Raw genomic sequence first — 22464 nt, 5'->3', positions numbered from 1 at the left:
AAGGGATAAACAGTGCAAGACAGCTGTGAGGGCTCTTTTTTTACCCTGTGTTTTTGTGCACAGCAAGGATTTGCAGAATAAGAACTGGGCAGGTACCATCTTGCATCTCCAAGAAGTTCTTTTTCCCCCTCCCTGTGACAGGGGAAGCAGGGGCTGAAGAACAAGATTATGAATATAACACCACAAGGCAGAAGAGATGGTCACATTCTTTATTTTTATTTTATTTCTTTAGCTATCAGTAAAGTGAATGGACAGAAAACAACCAACTGAGCAGACAAACCCACCTTAGCTGGTTATTTCCAAATATAAATAACTGTGGGACAACTGAAATTGAGCCAAAATAGAAAAAGGGAGCTGGGGCATTTAAAAGACAAAAGTAAGCCTAGCTGCACTCCCTTTTCATAGTGTCAGTGAAGAGGAAGTACCATAACAAAAAGGAAGCTATGGTTACATTTGATCAGACATTTATTCCAACAGGAGGCATGGAATTGCACTTTCATGAAAATGCCAAAGCTGAATCAAGTCCAGTGTGCTGGGGGCATTGTGCGTACTTAGCTTGATTTTTGCTGCAGCTCCTTCATTCTGTTCAGGGCACTGCCAGCTTGAAACCACTCAATCTGTGACTCGTTGAAGGTGTGGTTCAGCATGATTGTTTCTTGGCTCCCATTGGGATGCTTGATGATGCACTTCAGAGGCTAAAGGAAGACAACAGTTTTTATTTCCCCCCCCTTCTCTTTCAAGGAAGCAAGTTAATTGAAGCTTCTCACAGGACAACTCCTACATGTTTTTAAAGGGTTGAAAATGAAGAATGATAGCTCAGGGGGGTCATAACAGAGAAGTGTGGATGCAGTTCCTTCTAGGGAGCACTCGTGCTTAAGGCAACGAGTCCAGGAATTCAGAATATTGTATGAGGGTTTCTCATAACTGCTCAGAATAACACGACCTGATTCTGGCTTGTGCTCTCGCCCCCCAGACCACTGGTGCAAAGTGTCTCATCTGGCTGGCAAGCCATGCTGCCCATCAGTGCCTGTGCTGCTCCAGGCCCCAAGCACACAGCACAACGCCGTTCCCCATCAGTGGCACATCCCTGCCCCCCCAGTGCGATGACAAGACACCCAGACCCAGTTACCTTTCCAGGTGCAAAGTCTGCCAGCCCCACGATGCTTAGCTTGTCCACAGGATGAATCTTGTTATAGTCCGCTGGATCAGCGAAAGTGAGAGGCAGTAAACCTTGCTTCTTCAGATTGGTTTCTGTGGAGAGCAAACCACCAAGCATGCTTGTAACAACACACTGCAGGGGATCAGGATTACCTTCTGGCTGCCTAGTGCTTCTCATGAGTAGTACTGCAGCAACGATTCCTATCTTTGTAGCAAAATCAGCATACCCATGTTTGTGGCGTATCTAACTAGATACGCAACAGGATTCCTGACAAGAGGGACCTTGCGATCTGTCAGCAGATAGGGTTCATGCCCATAGGTGTTGAGCCCTGTGGCAAGGTGAACACCGCTTCCACCCAACCAAATACATCCTGTTTACACACCTCACAGGGGAAGCAGGACTCACCGTGGATCCTGGCAAAACTCTTGGTGATGATGACCCTGCCCCCCAAGTGACGTGGCTCCAATGCTGCGTGCTCCCGGCTTGATCCCTCACCGTAGTTTTCATCCCCAATAACTGCCCATTTGACACCCATTTTCTGTGACAAAAGAAACAGATTTACATTTCTGTAGTCACTCAAGTGAGGAATTAACAATAAATGTCCACCCACACATCTAATTTCAGTCCTACACTGCTGACATTGCTGTGCTATGCTACCTTCTCCCAGAAGGCTCCCCTTGGTTCTGAGGAAGGACAGAAAAGAATTAAGCTCTTCACAGCAGTTAGGCACTGCCATCCTTTGCTAATGAGGGCTGAGGAGGATTACCCTTAAGACCCAGAGCAAATCCTTGCTGCCACCTCTCCTTCCATGGTCCTGTGCCAGAGCAGTGTTCACACCAGCCATGATCCCTGCTCTGCTTCTGGAAGTGATACCACAAAACTTTAACCTCTGTCTGCTAGAAGAACCAATCTGAGACCACTGCCAAGCTGTCCAGATTGTGAAAGGACATTTCCTGAGGTTCTAAGCCAAGTTTTAAAGAATGAAGGGGACAAGATTAGAATTTATTTAAACATTAGACTAGTCACAGGTGAAACCCTCCAGAAGGCAAGATTTTATTGCAGTCTGATGACACCCGTGCCTTGTAAGGTCTGCAGTGCCTAAAGGAGTTCTTCCCCTTTCATCTATGATTTCTGGTTCCCTCTGGGTCACAAGATCCTTCTCCCTCTTCCCCATAGCAGGCAGGGAGAGAATCTCCTACAGGAATTGCCATCATCAGAGGAAGTCCCAAGAAAAAGCCTCAACGCTGAGTGAATTCCCAGCTGCTGGTACTTGAGAGCAGGAGGGTGAGATCCTCAGTCTTGGCACAGACTGCCCGAAGTGTAAACATCCTCTTAAAATAGATGTGTCAGGGGAAAGTCTCACCTTGTAGTAACGGGCTGTGTCGGGGACTGGCCCAAACTCCTGGGTTAATGCATTCCTCACAGAGTTGGCTTTGCCATTTTCAATGTTGATGGCACCGATGAGCAGGTTGTTAGAGATGTTGTCCAGATGGCCACGGAATTTGAGCCACGGTCCAGCTGCAGAAATGTGGTCAGTGGTGCATTTCCCTTTTACCTGAAGGGCAGCAGAAGAGAAGAATGTCTTAGATGGATGAGTGACTTGACCCCTCCTCAACACTTTTTATTCTGAAGGATCCTCACATCTCTTTTTAAGGGCACGAACCCAATACAATTGCATCTGTTACAGAATCAACACACTCTAAGGCAGAGCACAATGGTCATTCTCCACGCGTTGGGCAGGAAGAACATCCCTGTTCCAAAGGGTAAATTACAAAAATGAACTTAGCCATGACACCTCCTGCCATGTCCTCGCTTCCCTTAGCAGCAGGTTCTTCAGGTACAAAAAGCAATTAAACTCTTCCTGCTACAGCTCAGCCTCCCTGCTGGGGGAGTTCAGCAAGATGCCAAGTGCTTCCTCTAACTTTCCAACCTGCACATAAGCCTTCTCAGCTTTTAAGAATAGAATCCCCAACCAGAGATAATGGCCTTTCTTCCAATCAGTAAGTCCCAAAGTGCTTGCAAAGGAATTGCCCATGTCAAAAACTCAAGCACAGCTCAGTATGGCCCTTGGGAGTACCTGCAACTCTCTGCCACTGAGAATCAGCAATGTTTCTGAAGGTCATTTCCTAAGCGACTGCATTTCAGAACCCATCAATATTAACTGAAGTTTTCATCCTGTTACCACAGGCAGTGAGGAGAAACCCATGTCTTCATTGAGACTGAAATGCAATGTTTAACTATTGACAAGTAATTTCTCTTTTTATAAAATGGGAACACACATACTGATGGATGAGAAGCTCCTAACAACCTCATTTTAGACAAAATGCATCTCAAACCAGTCAGGTATTAGAGATGCTAATTAAAGAACCATCCACTCTTCCACTGCAGGCTGTAACTGGGATGAATTCTGCAAACTGCATGGTGTGGGTAGGATTGTATTACATGGTATAACAAGCTTCATTTTTCATGGTATTAGCTAACCACTAGCCCAAAGGAGAAAAGTCTTTTAGTTGTAATAGAAAGTAGTATCAGAAGGAAACAGCTGGAAGGAAGACACTTGCTTCACTTTCTGTAACAACGTGGTTGCAGGGGAGGGAATCACAGATAGCTCAAAGGCATATCCGAAGCTTCTAGCAATTGACATGCAAACCCCTGTTTGAGCAGTCCTGTCACAGCTGGTGTTCCCCCACTTCACTCCTGACCTTGATGAGGATCAGCATGTCTTCTAGATCCTTGCCATCCCACTTATCAAAGGGCTCAAGCAGCTGGAGGCGCTGGCTGGTGGGGCTCACGTCCACATGCTGCCCACTGCCATCCTTGGGAGGGTACTGATACGTGTCCTGGCCTGGGTCAAACTCCTTCCAAAGAAGAAAGGAAAATCGTCAGCCTCAGCCATCCCAAACAGCACATGAACAGAACAAGCCAATACAGGCAACTGCACCCATTCTAGCTCTAACACTAAGGACGAGGTCAGTGCACGGAAGTTCCCTTACTACATATAAAACACTACTAGTGACAGGCCTTCCCTCCCTCCATCTCCAGACCAAGCAGTTACCAGCTTGGGCAGCTCATCTGCATCAGGTGCTTCTAGTTTAAACTTCTTCCCATCTGCTCCTGTCAAGTAATCTGTTTCAGGGTTAAATTTTAGAGTGCCAGCAATGGACAGGGCTGTGACAATCTGAAAGAAAAAAAAAAATGACAAATTTAAAGGCATATTCTACCCCCCATCTCTTAATTTGAAAATCCTACGCCTAAGTCAAAGCCAGCAGCCAAGCTACAAACCAAGCTACACTGGGTCTCTTCTGCAGGCAGAGAAATTAGCTCCCAAGACACCCTGAACTATTCCACAGCCCCCCTCTGGCTGTTTCTTACCTCCGGAGAGGTCACAAATGCATGAGTCTCTGGATTGGCATCATTGCGACCTGTGAAATTCCGGTTGTAGGACGTAACTATTGTGTTTTTCTCTCCTTTCTTGATGTCCTTCCTGTGAAAGAAACAAACGTGCTCATTGAATCCAAAGGGAATAATATTGCTTCTAGGTGTCTCGCTGCTAAAATCCCCCTGCTTGGTTTTGGTAGCAATCACTATCTTTTGGAAACATGTATTGGTGCCTGGACATGTTTTCCTCCCTTAAGCACAGACTCAAAAGCAAGGACAGTACAAAACCAAGTCAGACACTGATTCCTGAAGTAGTTTTCATAGCTCGTGTTGCGCACTGTTGAACTGTCTAAACAATAATCATCTAAGTACATTGCCTTTGGACACCCCACCATTAGCAATGACAAAGCCACATGAGAATATGTCTCCCACCCCTTCTTCCTATGGGGACTTTTCCTCCCTGCCACTCCAATGATTGAAGTTGGACCAAATCACTTGTCTTATTTTAAAAGGACCATACAAACACCAGTCCACCCTCTCACAGATAAGAAATCACTCTCCCCATTTTTTGCCTACTGTAAGAAGCCTCCAGGTGGGCCACACTTGTGGCCATTCTGCAGCTTCATTCATCTGAAGCTCAATATAAATCTGCAGTCTTTCATTCCTCCTCCTCCAGTGCATATCAGACAGCTATGGCCTATGGGGTTTTAAGCATTTATTTTTAATTCCCAGTGTATTATATTTACAATCAAATTTGGCTTCACAGAGCACTTCAGGAGCTAAAAGATACAAAGCTAGAGTGAGGTCCATCTTTCACTTTACCTGTCCCACTGGCCAATGCATGGCCCACAAGCGTTGGCCAGAACCAGCCCTCCAACATCTCGCAGGATTTGTGCCTGGGGGCAGAGAACAACTTTGTTACTGGTAGAAAGGCTGGAATACGTTTCTGGGGTTGCTCTTTCAGGGGAAGAGGACACCTGTCTTCTAACAGAAAGCACCAAGCCTGAGAAAATTCTCCTCCTTGTTTCACTTGCAAGTTTTGAGTCATTTTTATAAATACATGGGGTTCAATCCCAGTAAAGTTATAAGTTAACACTGAGGAAGAGCACAGGATGACTTGCCATGATGTTCCCATTCTCTACCTGCTTCAAATTGAGCAATCCAGCCACTCGCAGATATTTGACTGCAGGGCAGTGTCTGGTCTGATTAATATCCTACACACCTCCTGTCCATGTAAGGAGAGAATTGGTAACAGTGCAGGCAAGTGTGTGTGCCTGCTCAGTCTGTTCAGCAAATGATTCAATTAAGTGGGCAGGTATTAAGGAAAGGTATGACTGTGGACTTTGTTGGAGGAGGCATTAAGCATTGGCTGGACATATCCACATGTAAAGACTTGGTCCCCACACTGTGACAGCATCTAACGTTTACTAAATATTAGAACTAATTAAAACAATTTTCTGCACAGAAAAGTGGAGAAAGCAGGCCATGGTTCCTCTACAGAAACATTCCTTTTAAATCAGAGTTTTGCTGTAAGTTTAGTCTAAAATAGGAACCACCTTCTGACAAAGGGCTTGCTCACCTAAATGGTTCTTAAAGGAGAAAACTGGATTGCAGGTGGGTACTAGCCCTTCATCAGTCACGGCCATCCACAGAATCCCAGGAGGGTGAGGCATCCCTTGCTATGCATACTTTTATCTCCTCAGGGCCCTGGTTCCCAGTAACTGTCTCAGCTCTGTCCAGTTCCAATCCCATTCTTATACACCCAGGTAGTAAAGGTAGCAGGTCAAAACACTGTCAAGGTGACAGCAGGACCCACAGGCACAGTAACACAAGGCTGGCTACCACCTCAGCAATTGCACCTCTAGTGATAAGTGAAGACAAAGTTTAAGAGGTTTCTATTAGTCACCTTCAGACTCCTGAGTACTGTCTGGAAGAGTTTAACACTGACTGTTTGGAAGTGTAAAGAGCAGCCATACTCACATAACCGTCTCTTTCAATGGTGGCACGGATCTGCTCTGAGCCTGGTGTGATTGTGAACTTAGATTTGCACTTCAATCCATGTGCTAGTGCCTGTTTTGCCACTGCTGCAGAGCGTCCCATGTCCTCGTAGCTGGAGTTGGTGCAGCTGCCAATCAAGCCTGTGGCATTTAACAGAAACAGGGAAGTGGTTACTGCAGCCCCAGTTCTAGGAAGCTTCTCCTTGACCCATCTCTCACCAGAAAAACCAAGGGACAACCACCTTCTCTGCTGACAAGGAATCTGAAATGGTTTCAGGTACTAACACCACCAAGCCTCCCAGCAATATACTGTGGTCACAAGCAATCCCTTGTCCAGCTTTGGAGGTTGCAGAGTCAGATCACACTACCTGGTCACTAGTCTGTTTTTGGTTTTTTTATAAGATCTGAGTGTCACCTACTTGCACTTTGGTTAAGCAAATTACCACAGAGAGGTATTGTTCCACAAAGACAGAAAAGGCTTCAAATCAAGATGGCAAGAAATGGAGGAAATGATGAAAAGAAAGCATCCTTTATTACAGTATGAAGGCCACATGAGGACATACTGTACCATCCTGACAGCAAAAAAATAAATTCTTTCAGTTATAGCTGCTCTTGATCCTACTTGTAACACTACTGAATAATACATTTCCCACCTGGAATGTGGCCTTTACAACATAACTGCATTCTTTTCATTCCCCCAGTGAGCAACGCTTGAGAAGCCAGCCAACAGGTTACCATCCCACAAGTGAGTATATAAATATCCAAGCCTGCTCTTTAGGACACCAAGTACTAACTTTACTTAATGTCCCGAGAGCTCAACAGCCAACTGCTGGGAGGACTGACAGTCATGCTTCTGACAGATCTTTGCAACAGACAAATCCACGCAACAGACTTTTAACAAAGGTGCTCTTCAACAGGTAACATTCCTGGCAGCCCAATCATTCAAAAGTTCCCAAGAAGGAAAAAAAACTTGTCTGGCTCTTGAGATTAAAATCACTCCAACTATCCCAGATCTCATCCCATACACCTGGCCCCGGTGGTCACTACTCTTCCCAGCAAATTCGTATGGCCATGAAGAGATGACACTGCAGCAAAGTCAAAGGACATATAGCAGTAATCAAAGGATTGGATCCCAAGCTATGTGACCAACTGCTTATCCCAAGACAGCAACATTTATGTCACAAGGATGAAGGCAGAGGAAAGAGCAAATGCTACCCACCAACTCTGATATCAACAGGCCAGCCCTCCTTTTCTGCCACAGCACCAATATCTGACACAGGGTGCGCCAGGTCTGGTGTGAAAGGTCCATTGATATGCGGTTTCAGCTTTAAGAAACAGTGACAAAGTCAAATTTCAGTAGCCAAGAAAAAAAACCCCAAGCACAGCAGCAAATCAATTCCTTTCATAGCTCTATCTGGAAGATGTTTAAACAGGATTCTTCTACATGAACACCAGAGCAGGAGCTGTCAGTGAAGCTGACCCGAGTGTTTTTTATATGTTCTAGCACAGCACCAGGGATGTCACATCAAACCCCCAGCTTGGTCCTCATTCACACAAAGCAGAGTCACATCACAACATCCAAGATGGCAAGCAGGAAGGAAGCCTTACCTCACTGAGGTTGATTTCTATCACCTGGTCATACTGACAACCAGAATCTGGCACCAAGTGTTGCTGGAATTCATCCGCCAGTGCAGCTATGTCTGGAATAAGCAAGAAGAGAGATCTGAAAAGTGCAGCAAATATGAGGGAAAAGAAGAAGCCTGGAAGAACTAAACACAGGGGGTCCACCATATACTTCCCCAGCCACTTCATCTACAGACTCCCCACTTGTATCAGAGGACCTACAGGACCATGCAAGGTCAGGAGCCGCATCAGACACCATTGTAGGAGGATGCTGCTCCCAGAATACACCTTCACTTGAACCCACACTTCTACCCACTTCAACCCCAAACCCTTACCGGCTCGTCCAGTCTTGCCCAAGTATTTCTTCATCCGTGCATTGTAAGGGAAGATCGATGTCGTAGCTCCGATTTCAGCCCCCATGTTACAGATTGTTGCCATTCCTAGAGAAGGAGTGGGAGAAGAGACCACAGGGTCAATGAGAAAGTCCAAGACCATTCAATTCTTCAAAAGTCAGTCCACAGGAAAGACAGAAAAGCCAAGAGAGATCAGGGCATTAGCTACTGAAACCAAATTCCACAGCAGAGCAGACACACTGACTACACAATGGCTGGCTCAGCCCCTAACTTTTCTGATCGATACCGTGCCTGCAACCAGACTTTTCTGCAAGGAAGGAGCCGAAAGCTACATTGATTCTTGCAGATACTGGAAGGGATGACAGAGAACCCCGTCTGCACTGAGCACCAAATATATTTACAGCAGTAATCAGTGTCTCTGCTACCTGCAATGAGCATCCTGTCCATCCCTACCATCTCATTTCTCTTTACTGTAAGAGCCAGAAATTTGTGAGAAATTTAATGGGTTGAATAAAAAGCTTCCAGTGATGGAACACAATATAAAACAAAACCACATTTGCTCGTGGCACTGGGATCACCCATGCCTTTCAAGGACACAGCAATGAAGCTGTAGAAGCTGCTGTTTTACATTTAGCAAGCTAGAAGCAGATATCACAGGTCAAGTTCCTCTGATTTCACAGAAGAAAAATCCCAAATTGCTCTCAGTTTGTAAAACCTAATATTCCAAGTTGCAGCCAAGCCATGCAAATGGAGAGAAGCCCAGCTTGAAGGCTGCACTTCAAGCCAAAGGAAAGGACACTTCTTGTAATTTGGTCCTAACTAGCATCATTACAGACAACTGGCATTTTTGCTCGTTCAAATTCAGCACCCAGGACCCCCACAATTAGCTAATGTAAGACTGCATGTTAGAAACTGCTGCTGCCTTCTGGTCTCCCCTCTGCCCTGCTTTTCTAAAAGCTTTTTCTTTAGCAGCTGTCACCCATATACCCCCTTCAACCTGTTTCTTTCCTCTATCCACAGCCTATTTTAGGCTGAAATGAAAATGTCATCCTTTCTCTCTGACATCTTCACCCTCTAAGCATATGCCAGAATACCTCCACCCTTACTCTTATCCTGACACACCATCTTACAGGATTCTTCACAATTAACCACTCAGTGTTCTCAAAGTCACAAGAAGTTTTAACGGAGAGGTCACTTTTTCACCAAGAGGGAGTGCTATCTTGTTACACCACTCTCACCCACTCTCCCAGTTTGCCATGTACTTATCACCTGGCCAGGCTAAAGGAGAACATTTAGTACTTCTTGCCCGATTCCCTTCCCAGCCTCCACAGACAACTCAACACCCAGCTCCAACAACAATCCACTCAGATAAGAGATCAGCGTTGTCTTACCAGTGCAAGAGATTGAATCCACACCAGGCCCGTGGTATTCGATGATGGCTCCTGTTCCACCCTTGACAGTGAGGATGCCAGCCACTTTCAGGATCACATCTTTAGGAGAACTCCAGCCTGAAAGCTTGCCAGTCAGTTTTACACCAATAACCTGAGCAACGTTAATGGGAAAAAAAAAAAAAACAAACCCAACTGACACCATTTCCTTTCAGCAGCCAAAACAATTCCTCAGAATTTTTCCAAAGAACCCTAGGTGGTCATAGTACCAAAAAGGAGAAAATCCTGAAGTATCAGAACATGTGCACAAGGGCTGACACCACTGACAAGGCCAACTGAAGGGAGATCAATACTCATCTATCACTATCAGCCCCTGAATAAAAAAGCTGGAAATGGAAACTCAAAGCTACCAATACATCATAGAGCAGCTGTTTAAGCCAGTGTGCAATTACAAACAAGACTGTAATGATATATAGTGGCTTATATAAGTAGGGCCTGAAAGTAAACATTTCTTACATATCTTATATCTCACCCTTCACATCGAGGATTAGTATTGCTTTTGCTCCTACCTTTGGGCATTTGAGTTCCCAGGGGATTCCTGCCATGACATCTACAGCATCAGCTCCACCCACACCAATGCAGATTCCTCCCAAGCCACCTCCGTTGGGGGTGTGTGAATCTGTGCCAATCAGCATAACCCCAGGGTAGGAGTAGTTCTCCAGAATGATCTGAAAATAAAAATGGATTGTTTCCTTGCTTGTTTGTTGGGAAAAGAGGGGGAAGACAGCAAGAAAGACGACAAGAACAAGAATTTAGATCAGTTTGTATTTGCAGATTTCAGTAGCAAGAAAGTAATTGAGTTTGGTTTGGATTGGAAATTCACTTCTGTTTCAAACTCCTTGTGCAGGATGTAATGACAGAACAAGGTACCAAGTCTCAGCCCCAGGATCCTTGCTCGTCCCAGGATAGTAAGAAAACTTAAAAAGTGATCTCCATTTTCTCACTGGAAGACTCCTTCCTTCCAGTTTAGGCTTTTGCTAAGGTGCCACCTTTGTTAGGGCTCAAGAGTCTGTTCCTTAGTCTCTACACCCTTAATCAACTGCTGAGCAAGTCAGTTCACCTATCCAATGCTAGCGAGACCTTTCATAGTCTCTATGCTCCCATAGCAGTAGAATACCAGCAGGCTCCTCCAACCCATGCTGTTAGCCAAAACCTAATCACATGGAAGAATCCCTCACAAATACACCAAGGGGCTGCCCTTCACTTACTGCTGCTACTGATTCCACACAAGACTCTTCAACTACTAGCAAAGCCACAAAACAGTTCTTTAATGAAAAATGATGAGTCTTCTATGGCAGCAAAACAGTAGAGAACTCAAGCCAATGAACGTCTCACTGCATATGTGCCATACCAACATTATGGACCGCCTTTCTGGGAAGCACAGAACTCACAGCACATGCATTACAGAACAGTGTGGAAAGAACTAAGGTGGTCCTTTATTGAGAAGACCCAAGGTTTTGCCTCCAGTACTTCCAGCTGTATCTGCGTGTAGCTCACATTAATATACTTGTGCGAGAAAGGTCACTCTCGAAGGCCCCATTTTGCCAGAGTTGGACTCTGAAGCTATACAACACAACCAATTTTCTCCAGCTGGAGAAAGTCAGCCCCAGGAAAGCTGGTAACCCCGGCACTGAGCTATGTTGCCACGTGACAGATGTGCTCAGAAACCACTCGTAACAAGTGACCTGAGGTGTTCCCATAACCTTTTGGAGAGTTCACCTGTTCTATTTCCTTTCTCTGTTGTGACACACCAAGTTAAAATAACCTTAGTAATTCATTTTGTAGCTAAGAAAACATAGCAGAGAGCTCTTGACCGCACCTGGTCACATATTCCCTGCTGACAGGATGCTTACCAGTCATCCATTCTCCTCTCCACTCCTTTTGCTTCGTGTTGCACTTCAGTTTTTACTGCCTGCCACCCAGAGGAACAATGAAAGATCTCTACTGGACCCACAAAGCAAATCAACCAAGAGCAAGTTAGGGAAATCCTGCCACAGGTGGTGGTTTTAAAGAACAAAAAGCCTCATTAAGTGCCAAGTTATCTTGGGACAGTCATATTCTTTTAAGGTGCAAGTGCTATAACAAGGGAATCTCATACTTGGAAACTGTTGGAAACTGTTTTGCATTTTATTCAGTTCACATAGCAACTCGTTATGTGTTGCCATTCTCGAGTACTTAAAGCAAGCTGCTCTGTTTGGTGTCCTTATATACTCTCCTGTTTTTTATGGAACCAAACACATACAAAACCACCCTAAAAAAAAGTATGTTCCCAAAGCAGCTTTCCTTACCACCAAACGCAATTCACATTAGCCCTATGTAGCCAGCTTCATGGCATCACCTTACTGTCCCAATCATAGCAAGAGGAGCCAGCCCACAAGCAGTTAAGATATTTCAAGCTTCTGAAATTCACGTGACATGCTCTTGGCACTACCTAATCATGCATCAGGTTACAGTTTGACCAAAATAACCTTTAAGAAAAACCACTGTTGTCGAGATAACTGAGAGAGAGCAAGCAAGAAACCTCACCCACCTCAAGGAAAGCCAGTTGTTGCCCTAAGCTGGTGAAATTCTCCAATGGTTTGCACTTGAGCTCTCTCTTCACCATAAGGTAAAAGAGCCACTGCCATGTTCAAAGAGTGCAAACACACATACACACTTTACCTGGTGAATGATTCCCGACCCAGGTTTCCAGAATCCCACTCCATACTTGGCACCAGCCGTTGCTAGAAAGTTGTACACCTCCTGGTTTATGTCCTATTTGCACAGGGAAATGCACAGCATTAGTAACACATTTTGTTCTTCCATACATCAAGAGCTCATTCAAACACATTCCCTTCCCTCCCATGCCTGTCTGTAGTTTGCTCCACAGTTTTGTAGCAGCTAAGGGGGAGGTGCACATCACTCTTAAAACAAAAAGGGATCAAGACTGTTTGCCAGTCAGTTGTAACAGGCCATTTAATTTCATCCAACTTGTAGCTCTACTAAAGCATCTTTTTTAGTTTCCAATTCCAAACAGCACAAGGGAAATAGCACAAAGGAAAACCCTGCCAATAAGGCATTTAAAAATGCTCTGCTCATTTCTTGTATTCTCAGGGTTGTTTTTTTTTTTCTAACCTGTTTTCCTCTCTTCTTCTAGCCCCTCCTTTCTTCTCTACCAGCTGTTCCTTTTGCTTTACAGATGCTTTGCAGACATTTCAAACCCCTTAGATAAGCATTTTGGCTTTATTTTTACAGATTAAGAAATAGAACTGAAAGTTGCTCGCTGCCAGGGGAGTTGGTGGGTGTCATTTCTCATTCTACCAAGTCCCCTGTTTAAGACTCGCACAATGCTGCCTTTCTTGCTGCACCATTATTGGTGGAGGTCACACCGTGAAAATTGCTTGTGAGAATAACCACGGTTGCTAAGGAAGTATGACACTATTATGTCCTGATAGTTCTTGGCAGAGGAGTGGCAGAGTAGATAAGATAAGCACTAGGAGAAGAGAGTTTCTTAAAGACTGTTCTCATACAGCTACACTTCAGAATAAAGAGAAAGGGGAAACTGGAGATAATGGAAGACTTGTCTCAGCACGCATTTGCTGAAGCTTCCCATGAGGCAGCAGCAGTTCTTTAAGCCCCGTTTTCCACTGGGAGTCCAGTCACTTCACTCTGTTTGTGCATCCTTCCCCCAATAAAGCATGCTGATGTGCCAGGAGCAGATCCAAACCACCCTCTGGCCTGCCAGCATTCATTGTGTGCCAACTGGCAGCAGCAGAATCAGAACCCAGTCACAAGAAGGCAGGACCTTTACTTGCTCTGCTCAGAGTGGATGGCAAAGGAGGGACTCAGCTCAGCTCAGGGCTGCAGCAAATATAATTGCACTACAGAGGACAAATGCAGGAATAGGGGGAAGGGGAAGACAGAAGGTGAAGGGAAGAAAAGAAACTGTCTTATTTAGTAAGTCCCAAATTCTTAATTGCACAACTTATGACCGAGACAAGCAGAGCAAGAACTCCCAAATTCACTCCTGAATGGTATAAGTTGCTTTAGTGTGGCCTAAAGGAGGAAGCCAGAAGCACTTACTTCAACATCAGGAGTTTCTGAGAATAGATACGGACTAAAATCTTAAAATGCAGCTGAGCCCACACAAACTGTTTACTGTTTTTAAATTCTGGTATCAACATCCAAGGCACAATTCCTCCTGGCTCTGACAGTGGACTTAGGCTAGGTCCACTTGGAGTAACAAGACTTCCCCCACCTCCCTGCTATGCTAAGAGCATGTTCTTCCTTGGCAGATGTATTGTGGTATGTAGGACAGAGGTGACTGTGTCTCTATTTAACAGAAGCCCCTAGAGAGGGATAAGCAGTAAAACAGTGAGCGGGAAATTTTAAAAAGGCAGTGGATCAGCAGTTGGACAAACACCACGTTGAAATTCCCAAATAAAACCCAACATTCTCCATGCTTCTATACACATTTATACCTACCCTCACTAGCCCTGAAAGCTGCACATGCTTCAGTTAGTGTTCTTCAGCTAATCACTACCAAATGGTTTGGGAAACAAAAGTAGTTATTTGCTCCCCACTCACAGGATACACCAGTGCAATGCAGACACATGTTCAGGAAGTTTTTCACACTGCCATACTGCGGCATAAACAGCATAACTCTAGAGAGTAATCTGTCTTCCTTTCTTTCCCTTTGAAATAGATTTTTCCTCTTCCCTTAGCTGAAATAGCTTCTCACTCTCCAGAACATGTATATGACCTGGGCTTCCATCATTAACAGATTAAGACTAGCTTTTCCTACATTTATGGTCCTTTAAACCATGTAACAGATCACTCTCAGCTGAAAAACTCCCAAAGATCTGTTTACTCTGTTTCTTTGCTGCATCTGACCTCTCTACAGAGCTGACCACCACAGGCAATCTGTTACCCTATCTGATTCATGGCTGTCCTTCTGGGGAAAAAAAAAAAAAAAAATAAAATCTCTTCCTTCAACTGGAAAGAGGCTTTCAAACAGACAGAATTTAAGTCTCTGCAGTAGTGACCTTGGCTCTTCGAAGGTCCTTTTCACCACCTAACTGGGCTTCGATGAGGTGATCACAGTGGATGGTGGAAGGCACAGCCACTTTTGGCAGTCCGCTGCTGATGAACTGTAGCATTGCCATCTGAGCAGTGGCATCCTGCATGGCCACACGGTCTGGCCGTAAGCGCAGATAGGTCTTGCCCCGCTCAATCTCCTGTTTTGCTGGGTCATCCAGGTGTCCATATACAATCTTCTCAGACAAGGTCAGGGGACGGTCAAGCCTGGGGAGCAGAATTTTAGTATCTGCATCTTGTGTAGTACCTCAACATTTGACCTTTTAAGCATGTAACAGAACACTCCCCTGTATCACTCAGACTTTTAAGACCTATGAACACACAGAAACCTGCATGCTCTTCTTATAGCACTAAAATATCAACTGGCAGTCAGCTAAAACAAGGGCTCAGTCCAGAAAGTTCAAAAGTATATGGATTGATGTCACTTTATGCTTTCTTTTATAATCTTTCTATACAGTAAAACAAACACTGACTCTGCTCATTTCTTGAGTCATACCTCCGGACAGCAAATATGGAGGTGAGACAGAGGTCAGACTCAATTCACAAATACCAGATCCCACAGCAAGTACAACTAAGTGGAGTTCTACAACCTCAGACCTTTCATCCTGCAGGTGTATCAGTTGAGGAACCCATTTATGTCAGTGGTGAGATCTTCTGAGAAGTAACTAAGTAGACACAATGACTTGAAATGAGAGCTACCGCATTTAACAAAGGACGCAAAGACTGAAGGACATGTCATACAAACCACTGCCAAGGTAAGTGGAGCAGGAATGACAACTTAACAGGCACACAAGCCTATCAGCAGATTAAGGTCACTGTGTTCACATATGCTATGAATTCCTAGCCTTCCTTCCCATGCCTAACGCCTACAGTGGAACACAGGAGAACATTCACTGTCGAAACACAGTGCAACGGAGCATTAGCCTATAATGACCACTGCCCACACGCTGCTTCCCCAGAAAGGAGCAAGGGCCAATATGAAGGCTCCTCAAGGTGGGCATTAAACAAAGAGGACAGAGCCCTTTCTAGCACCTCTTCTGCACTGGCCTGGTTCTCTGCATGTCACAGTGCTTCACCGTAACCTTCAACCCTTCCCACAGTGCCCCACCACTATGTGGAGACACTACATCTCATGCTTCACTACATCTGCAGCTGCCACTGCTCAAAGCTGCTCTCCCCAGTAAATACGCCCTATGCCAGGGCCCCATGACATTTTTTTTCCTCCTCTCCCATCACTGCAGAGCTAAATTCTGCATATTGAGCCCCCACCTTCCCTCCTCCACTCTTACCTCTTACGGACAATGTTGATGTTCTTTTCCAGCTTTTCATAATTTATGTGTTCATTAGGCTCAAAGTGGCTCATGGCCACCTTGGCCCGCTGGCATAGGACAGGAGCAACATGGTAGCGTCGTATCCCACTATTCAAGGCATGCTGGAAAAAGGAGAGTATTAGCATTGGAACCTTGCAGAGTGAGTTCCTATAGCATACCAATAAACTAATTGTTTTTCAGTTGTTATTCCTGGGATTGTACAGGCTGAGGAACAGAAAAATTGCAAAGGTTTTTAAAGGCACCCAGTGAACTTTTGATAATACAATACTGTGTATTATGTTAAACAGTGAGACAGCAGGTTACCCAGAACAGGTAGCATCTACCAAATTATTTTACATTTCTATTTATAGCACCAGATGCCTTACACTTTCAGTGAGAAATCTGCTTTCAGGCAATGCTGAACTAATTCCAAAACAAACACCAGTTTGCTATACTCCTGGCATACTACAGCCATGGTGGAGAAGAACCTACACAGTTTCCAAAGCAAGCTAACCCTAGGTTTGTATTTGCTCACTGGTATTAAGTTTATATTGAAGGACTTGCAGGTGACACAGTATGGGACTGAGTAGATAGCCGTCTGTTCCACCATCACATACCAAGTTCCCTATGCAGGGTCCCTGCATACCGTTACAAAGCTTATTACATTTCCACATAAGATGAGCCGCATTTCAATGTGAGCTAGAGTTACTTCGATGTACGTGCCTGGTCTACGATGTAACGCAGAGCAGGAGAGAGGCAAGATGTGGAACAAACGCATCAGCTTCACCAACCTGGCTGCACAGATCCACATGCTATTTATCTTCAATCTCACAAAGGCATCCTCACCTTTCCCCTAAGAAAAGCCTTGCACGTGCCCTACAGGTGAGTTAACAGCAAGACAGATACTGTGAGCTGAACACATCAGAAGAAAATGCCATAGAAAAAAAAGCCCAAATTTTGCTTGGCAGCCTCCACAGTGAAACAGTTCCCTGGAACACGGAAGAAGGGCAGGCTATGGCGAGCACCTTTAGAGCACCTGACCTGAAAGAGACAGGTCAGTGCCCAGCGTTAAAAGGCTCTCACACAGGTTTGCAAACTGAGTCAGAGGGCAACCTCCATAAAAACTTCTAAGGATTTGGCACATGCATTTCTTACATCCTTTGAAAGTCTCACTCATCAGCACTGGAAGTCTGGAAACAGACTGAAGACAAGGGTTCAGAGTTCTTCCTCCTCCAATATTACACTTTAATCTTAATCCTGTTTTTTGTATTCATCCTCTACTTCAGCGTTACAAAGTTTTGATAAGTACAGGTTAATAAGCATAGCATTATTGCACTAAATATCCCTTTTGTATGTATGATTGTAAATCAGCAAATATTCCTCACACAGAACACAATCACAGTACCTACCACTGTTTTTGCACTGTCAAAAATGCTAGTCAATTCTTTAGATCTGTTCAACGATTTTTAGTTTTTTCCTGTGAATATTTTTTCCAGTTTTCTTGCTACCAGCATTGAAAACATTGCCTGAAATAATCACGATCAATGAGACATCACCAATTTTTATCCAAATCTCTTGCTTTATTGTCCTTTTGATAACATTTGTTAGTATCTTACACAATAAAAAGTTCAGGAAATCTAGATGAGATCATAATAGCCAGCACACTAGCAATAAGGGTGTAGTTTGCTTTTTTACCAAACAATCCTCAGCTATTAGTTATGCAGCTTTTGATAGGAGCAATACAGACCTACAGCAGCTGCACACCACTTTTGTTAAATATCTGAAGTAAGTGAACATGGTGGTACAAGAGAGGGCACTGCTCCTCCAGGAGTGCAAATGAAACCCAGTCATCAAATTTCACTGTGCTGCACTTTAAGCTTAGAACTTCCAGAACGTATCACAGGCGTCAGAGTTGAGACTTCTCCTTCTTCCACCAGCAAAAAAACAAAAAAAAAACCCAACACAAAACAAACCAACCACCACCCAGCCTCTCATTGTTTAACATACATAAGCTGCTCTTTACCTAGTAGCCACATAACTTCTGTGTTTGTTTTGTTCTGCCCCCCCTTTTTTTGTTTTTAATTAAGCATTTATCCAGCACAATTAATGCTGTGGAAATGTCTTTACTTCACAAGATATCCATTATCATGTGAAAGTCTCCAACTGCTGGAGTGGCTGGAAAAAACATTGAGGGATTTCATCAATGTTCATGGAAAAATAATCTCTTCCCCAGACCAGGAACGGTATTTTGGTTTAATGCAGTAATTCCTTCTTCCCACCCCCCACCCCCCCAACTAAGCCTGCAACACAACTGATAAGCAGTGTTTCTCCTTGTCACCCAGTAAACTGAAAGCTAAATTTCACTGTAATTCAGCATACAGAAGAATGGATTTGCACATTAAAGTAATGGCAGAAGCTTCATAGCATTCTAGTCTTGCCTGGGACCAAAGCTGATTATTATAAAAATCTGAGGCAGGGCTCTTCAAAGAGAGGTACAAAGAAACTTTCCAGATAAAATTCAGATAAAATCTTTTCCGTTTGAACATACATGTCTATGTATCTTGTTACTTCATGAATGGCTCGATGAAATGTAGTATTTATTCAAATCGTAATGGCTCAATGAAATGTAGTATTTATTCAAATCATAATCACAGAAGTAGCGATACAAAGTAGTTGACTCTTGCTTGACCACAACTTCAGGCTACCAGAAGTGGGAAGGGAGCATGTCTGAGGTGAAGGATCCTGTCTGGACATGCAGATTGGCAAGAGAAGGCTGGAAAACTGAAGGTCCGTTTCAGTGATGGCCAGTAAGACTGGGGAAAAATAATCACCTGGGCCAATCCATTTCAGAAGACTAGAAAATAATTTTTGTCTACATAAGACTTTTAAAAGGCACCTATTAAAAAAGTGCTACCTTCATTTTACTGGGACCTAAATCTCATCCCACATTTCTGCTCTGTTAGAAATTAATTTGATTCCACATGATTGTTCTCATGTGGGTGCACAGCAAGCCTAAGGATCCACCACCACCAATGAGCAACAGCGTACACTGCTTGGTTCAAAAGCCTGATCTCTCCTCATAAAGAATCTACAACATATCACTCATCACACTTGTCGATTCTCCGTGCCTGTCCTTCTTCCACTGCATCCTCAGAAACAGCATGGCAGAACTACAAGATTAAGGAAGAGCCACAAGCCTAACAGTTTCCAGCTTCATTCCCCGCACTCTTCCCTGAAATAGTAGGTGGTGTGGGGGGCTTCTGTGGCAGTTTTTTTACTGAGTACTGAGAGGTGCCTTGAGACCCACAGCCAAGGGAAGCAGGCAGCCAGCAATCTACACATTTTCCCTTTTATCTGGGAAATGTTCATCTCCAGACCAACCACCCAGCAAACAGCTGCCAAGTGATCTCCTCTCATCTAGCATTGAATTTATTACCCCAGCACCGGAGTGTCCTTATTCAGATTTCAGTAAAAGAAATGGCAGTAATCATTACAGGGCTCCTAAGTCTATCAGTATTTTGGCAGGTGAAAAGCTTCCTTAAAAGACACAAAAAAGCCAGCCTAGTAAATGGGTCATTATTTTTTGAAATCTCTGTAAGAAAGCCAACACTTACCTCTATAGATTTTAAAAGCTCATCTTGAAAAGCTAGCTGTCTTGCATTTAGCTCACTACAGTGAATGGTCCAGATGCAAGGGGAGTCTGAATTCAGAAACTAACTCACATTTTGGCAGCAGATATGGTAGGCAAGTCCAGTAAGCAAAAGCTCATGTTCAAAAGAGTAGTAACTGTGCTACATGCACTCCAATCTGGGAAATCAGTCCTAGAAATCCTAGCTGAAACCCAAAATACCATCTTTCCTCATCCTCCCTGATGCAAGAACACTGGCCAACTTTCCAACATTCACCACGATTCAGCCTAAAAAAAGCAGTGTGGTATAATCAAATTGTAAATGCCGTCTAATTTTCTAGACCCACCTCCAAAGAGCAACCAAAATTAGGGTTCTGAAGATCAGTTTAGCTCTAGCCAGCACTGCTTTTCGCCAGCATGCACAAAGATTCCCATACATAATTACAGTACTTACTTACCAGGCCTTCAATAAACCCCTGATACTTCAGATGGTTTAGAGTCTCATAGTACTACTCTTTCAGTCAATCCTCAGCCAACGTGGCTTGAGAAACAGGATGCTACTAAAAGCATCTCTCAGCCAGGAAAAAGATCTTGACTATTCGAGGCTATTAGAAGAATTGTACTTTAAATAGGACAGTCAGCCCAAACCAGGCTAATTCCAATTTACTTCCCTCAGAGGTAAGCTTCCTATGCAGTTCCAATTCCAAAACAGTTCTAGGACAGGAGGTGAGTAGAACTGACATTAATAACATGTGCCATGGTCAATGCTGGCACTATCACAGTGACTGGCAAGGTGATTCTCATATTCATTAAACTCTAGGCTGCTACGCATGGGCAAAAATTGTTTGCCTCCTAAAGAGATCACCTAGAAGCATGTTTGATTACCATCACAGATTTAGTCCTTGAGAGGAGAAAGAAAACATGTACACTGAGCCTGCTAATAGAAGACAGCCTCCTAGAATACTAAATTCCCCATATTCACTGTGCTAGCGCAGCCTTTGTTTTACATTATACAAATTTTAGCAAACAGCTGCTTGTTCTCATGCAATGACACACCACAAAATGAGAACCAATTCATTATCCTAATAAGGCATTTGCCTTCATTTTATGAGAGTCATTTCTGTTCAAAGTACAAATTAAAAACTGTTTAATAATTAAGAATAAATATACAAAGTTAACTGAAATGGTGCTATGCTGTAACTTCTGCTTAAATTAAAAAAGCTATACTTTACTAAAATACCTACCTCTAAGGTAGGGAAGTAATACAAAACATGAATTGAGCTTCACAAAGTACTGTCCGAATACTAGAAGCCAAGTTCTCACTTTGGCTCCCTAAGAAAACGGAACATGTTGGCCAAGGTCACAAATGGCAAACCGAGAAGTTAAATTGCCTGACTTCATCACGTGCTTTATTAAGGGGAGCACAGCCTTCCTCATCCCTGTTAGCAGCCCTTAAAAAAAAGAGAATTGCATCCCAACATTTGCCTTCTAGGCTTTAAAGGCTCACGAAATCTTTATTACGGAGGACAGGTTAAAGACAATAACGTCTAGAGTGAGCAAATCTCTGGCGAGCTCATATTACAGGCAGATGTGATTTTTAGAGGTCACGATAGACAAGACTACAAGAATTGCTATCACTGCCTTGGAAATAAAAGGGCAGTTTCTGTGCCTGTCCCGGCTGCTTTTTCAGCTTTCCGAGGTCCCGTTTACATAGAGACCCTAGCATCTTTTTCACCCAGAGGCCTCCCTTCACATTAAAAAGCGGGATTTTCGAAGCAAAGTCACCAAAAGACAGCCTTTGCGCTCGCTTACACAACGAGGAGTCGGTCACCTTGTGCTGCTGCGCGCTGAGAAGGACAAGAAACCGAAGACGAGAGGACGAAAGAAGCACGTCCCCAGGAAAGGCCTTTTATTTCCCCCTGGGGCCCCTGCCCTCCGGTTCACCGCCCCGCCGGGCCCGCGGTTTGACAGCGAGCCCAGCCCAGCGAGGCGGGCTCCAGCCGGGGCCGGGGGGGGCGGCCGCCTCCCCGTTCACCTTGCGCTCACCTTGAGGGCCGGCCGGGCCCGGCGGCGGCAGACACCCTGCCCCGGGCCCCGAGAGGCGGCCGCGCTGCCGCCGCGGCCCTCCCCGCCATCGCCATGGAAACGGGGCGCTAGGCCGCGCCGGGGACACGCTGACCTACACGCGGAGGCGGGGATGGCCCGGGACGGCCCGGACCGGAGGCTGCGGCCGCCCGCCCGCCGGGCGGGTAACGGTCCTCGCCCCGCCGCGGCTCCCGCCCCGCCGCCGCCCGTTCCCCCGGCCCGCCGCCGCCGCCGCCCCGCTCACCCGCAGCCGAGCCGCCAGGACGCAGTACGGCGCCATTTTGTTCACTGACAAAGATGAAGTCGCACCCTGATGGCGTCACGCGGCCCCTTTCAGGCCTCCGGCGCGCGGGCGGGGGCGCCGCGGGGAGGGGCCGCGCAGGTCCTGGCAGGGAGGTACGGGCGCC

General features: G+C 44.9%; 1 protein-coding gene across 1 annotated transcript; it reads right to left on the bottom strand.

The window, feature by feature from the left end:
- Positions 1–196: 196 nt before the first annotated feature.
- ACO2 (aconitase 2) lies at positions 197–22417 on the bottom strand. Its single transcript, XM_052790976.1, has 18 exons — positions 22302–22417; positions 16324–16466; positions 14983–15241; positions 12620–12712; positions 10468–10626; positions 9902–10052; positions 8493–8597; positions 8143–8234; positions 7754–7859; positions 6518–6675; positions 5360–5433; positions 4532–4643; positions 4215–4337; positions 3862–4017; positions 2523–2714; positions 1565–1697; positions 1130–1251; positions 197–695 (listed from the first exon to the last, which is right to left on the bottom strand). Exons 1-18 carry the CDS (start codon positions 22335–22337, stop codon positions 552–554), a joined length of 2358 nt encoding a protein of 785 aa, XP_052646936.1. The 5' UTR covers positions 22338–22417; the 3' UTR covers positions 197–551.
- Positions 22418–22464: the final 47 nt, after the last annotated feature.

Source organism: Harpia harpyja, chromosome 6, assembly GCF_026419915.1.
Source record: "Harpia harpyja isolate bHarHar1 chromosome 6, bHarHar1 primary haplotype, whole genome shotgun sequence".
In the NCBI taxonomy this organism is placed as follows: Eukaryota; Metazoa; Chordata; class Aves; order Accipitriformes; family Accipitridae; genus Harpia; species Harpia harpyja.
The sequence above is the reverse complement of the archived record's forward strand: the minus strand, read 5'-3'. Positions and strand labels throughout refer to the sequence as shown.

What these genes read in the sequence shown, in the direction of transcription:
- ACO2 (XM_052790976.1), bottom strand. Translation starts at nt 22,337, where the DNA reads ATGGCGCCGTACTGCGTCCTGGCGGCTCGGCTGCGG. An exon ending in ATCAACATTGTCCGTAAGAG is followed by an intron (nt 15,242 to 16,323) that starts GTAAGAGTGGAG and finishes TCTGCTCCCCAG; the next exon opens with GCTTGACCGTCCCCTGACCT. An exon ending in ACATGCTGATCCTCATCAAG is followed by an intron (nt 2,715 to 3,861) that starts GTCAGGAGTGAA and finishes GCTGCCCTTCAG; the next exon opens with GTAAAAGGGAAATGCACCAC.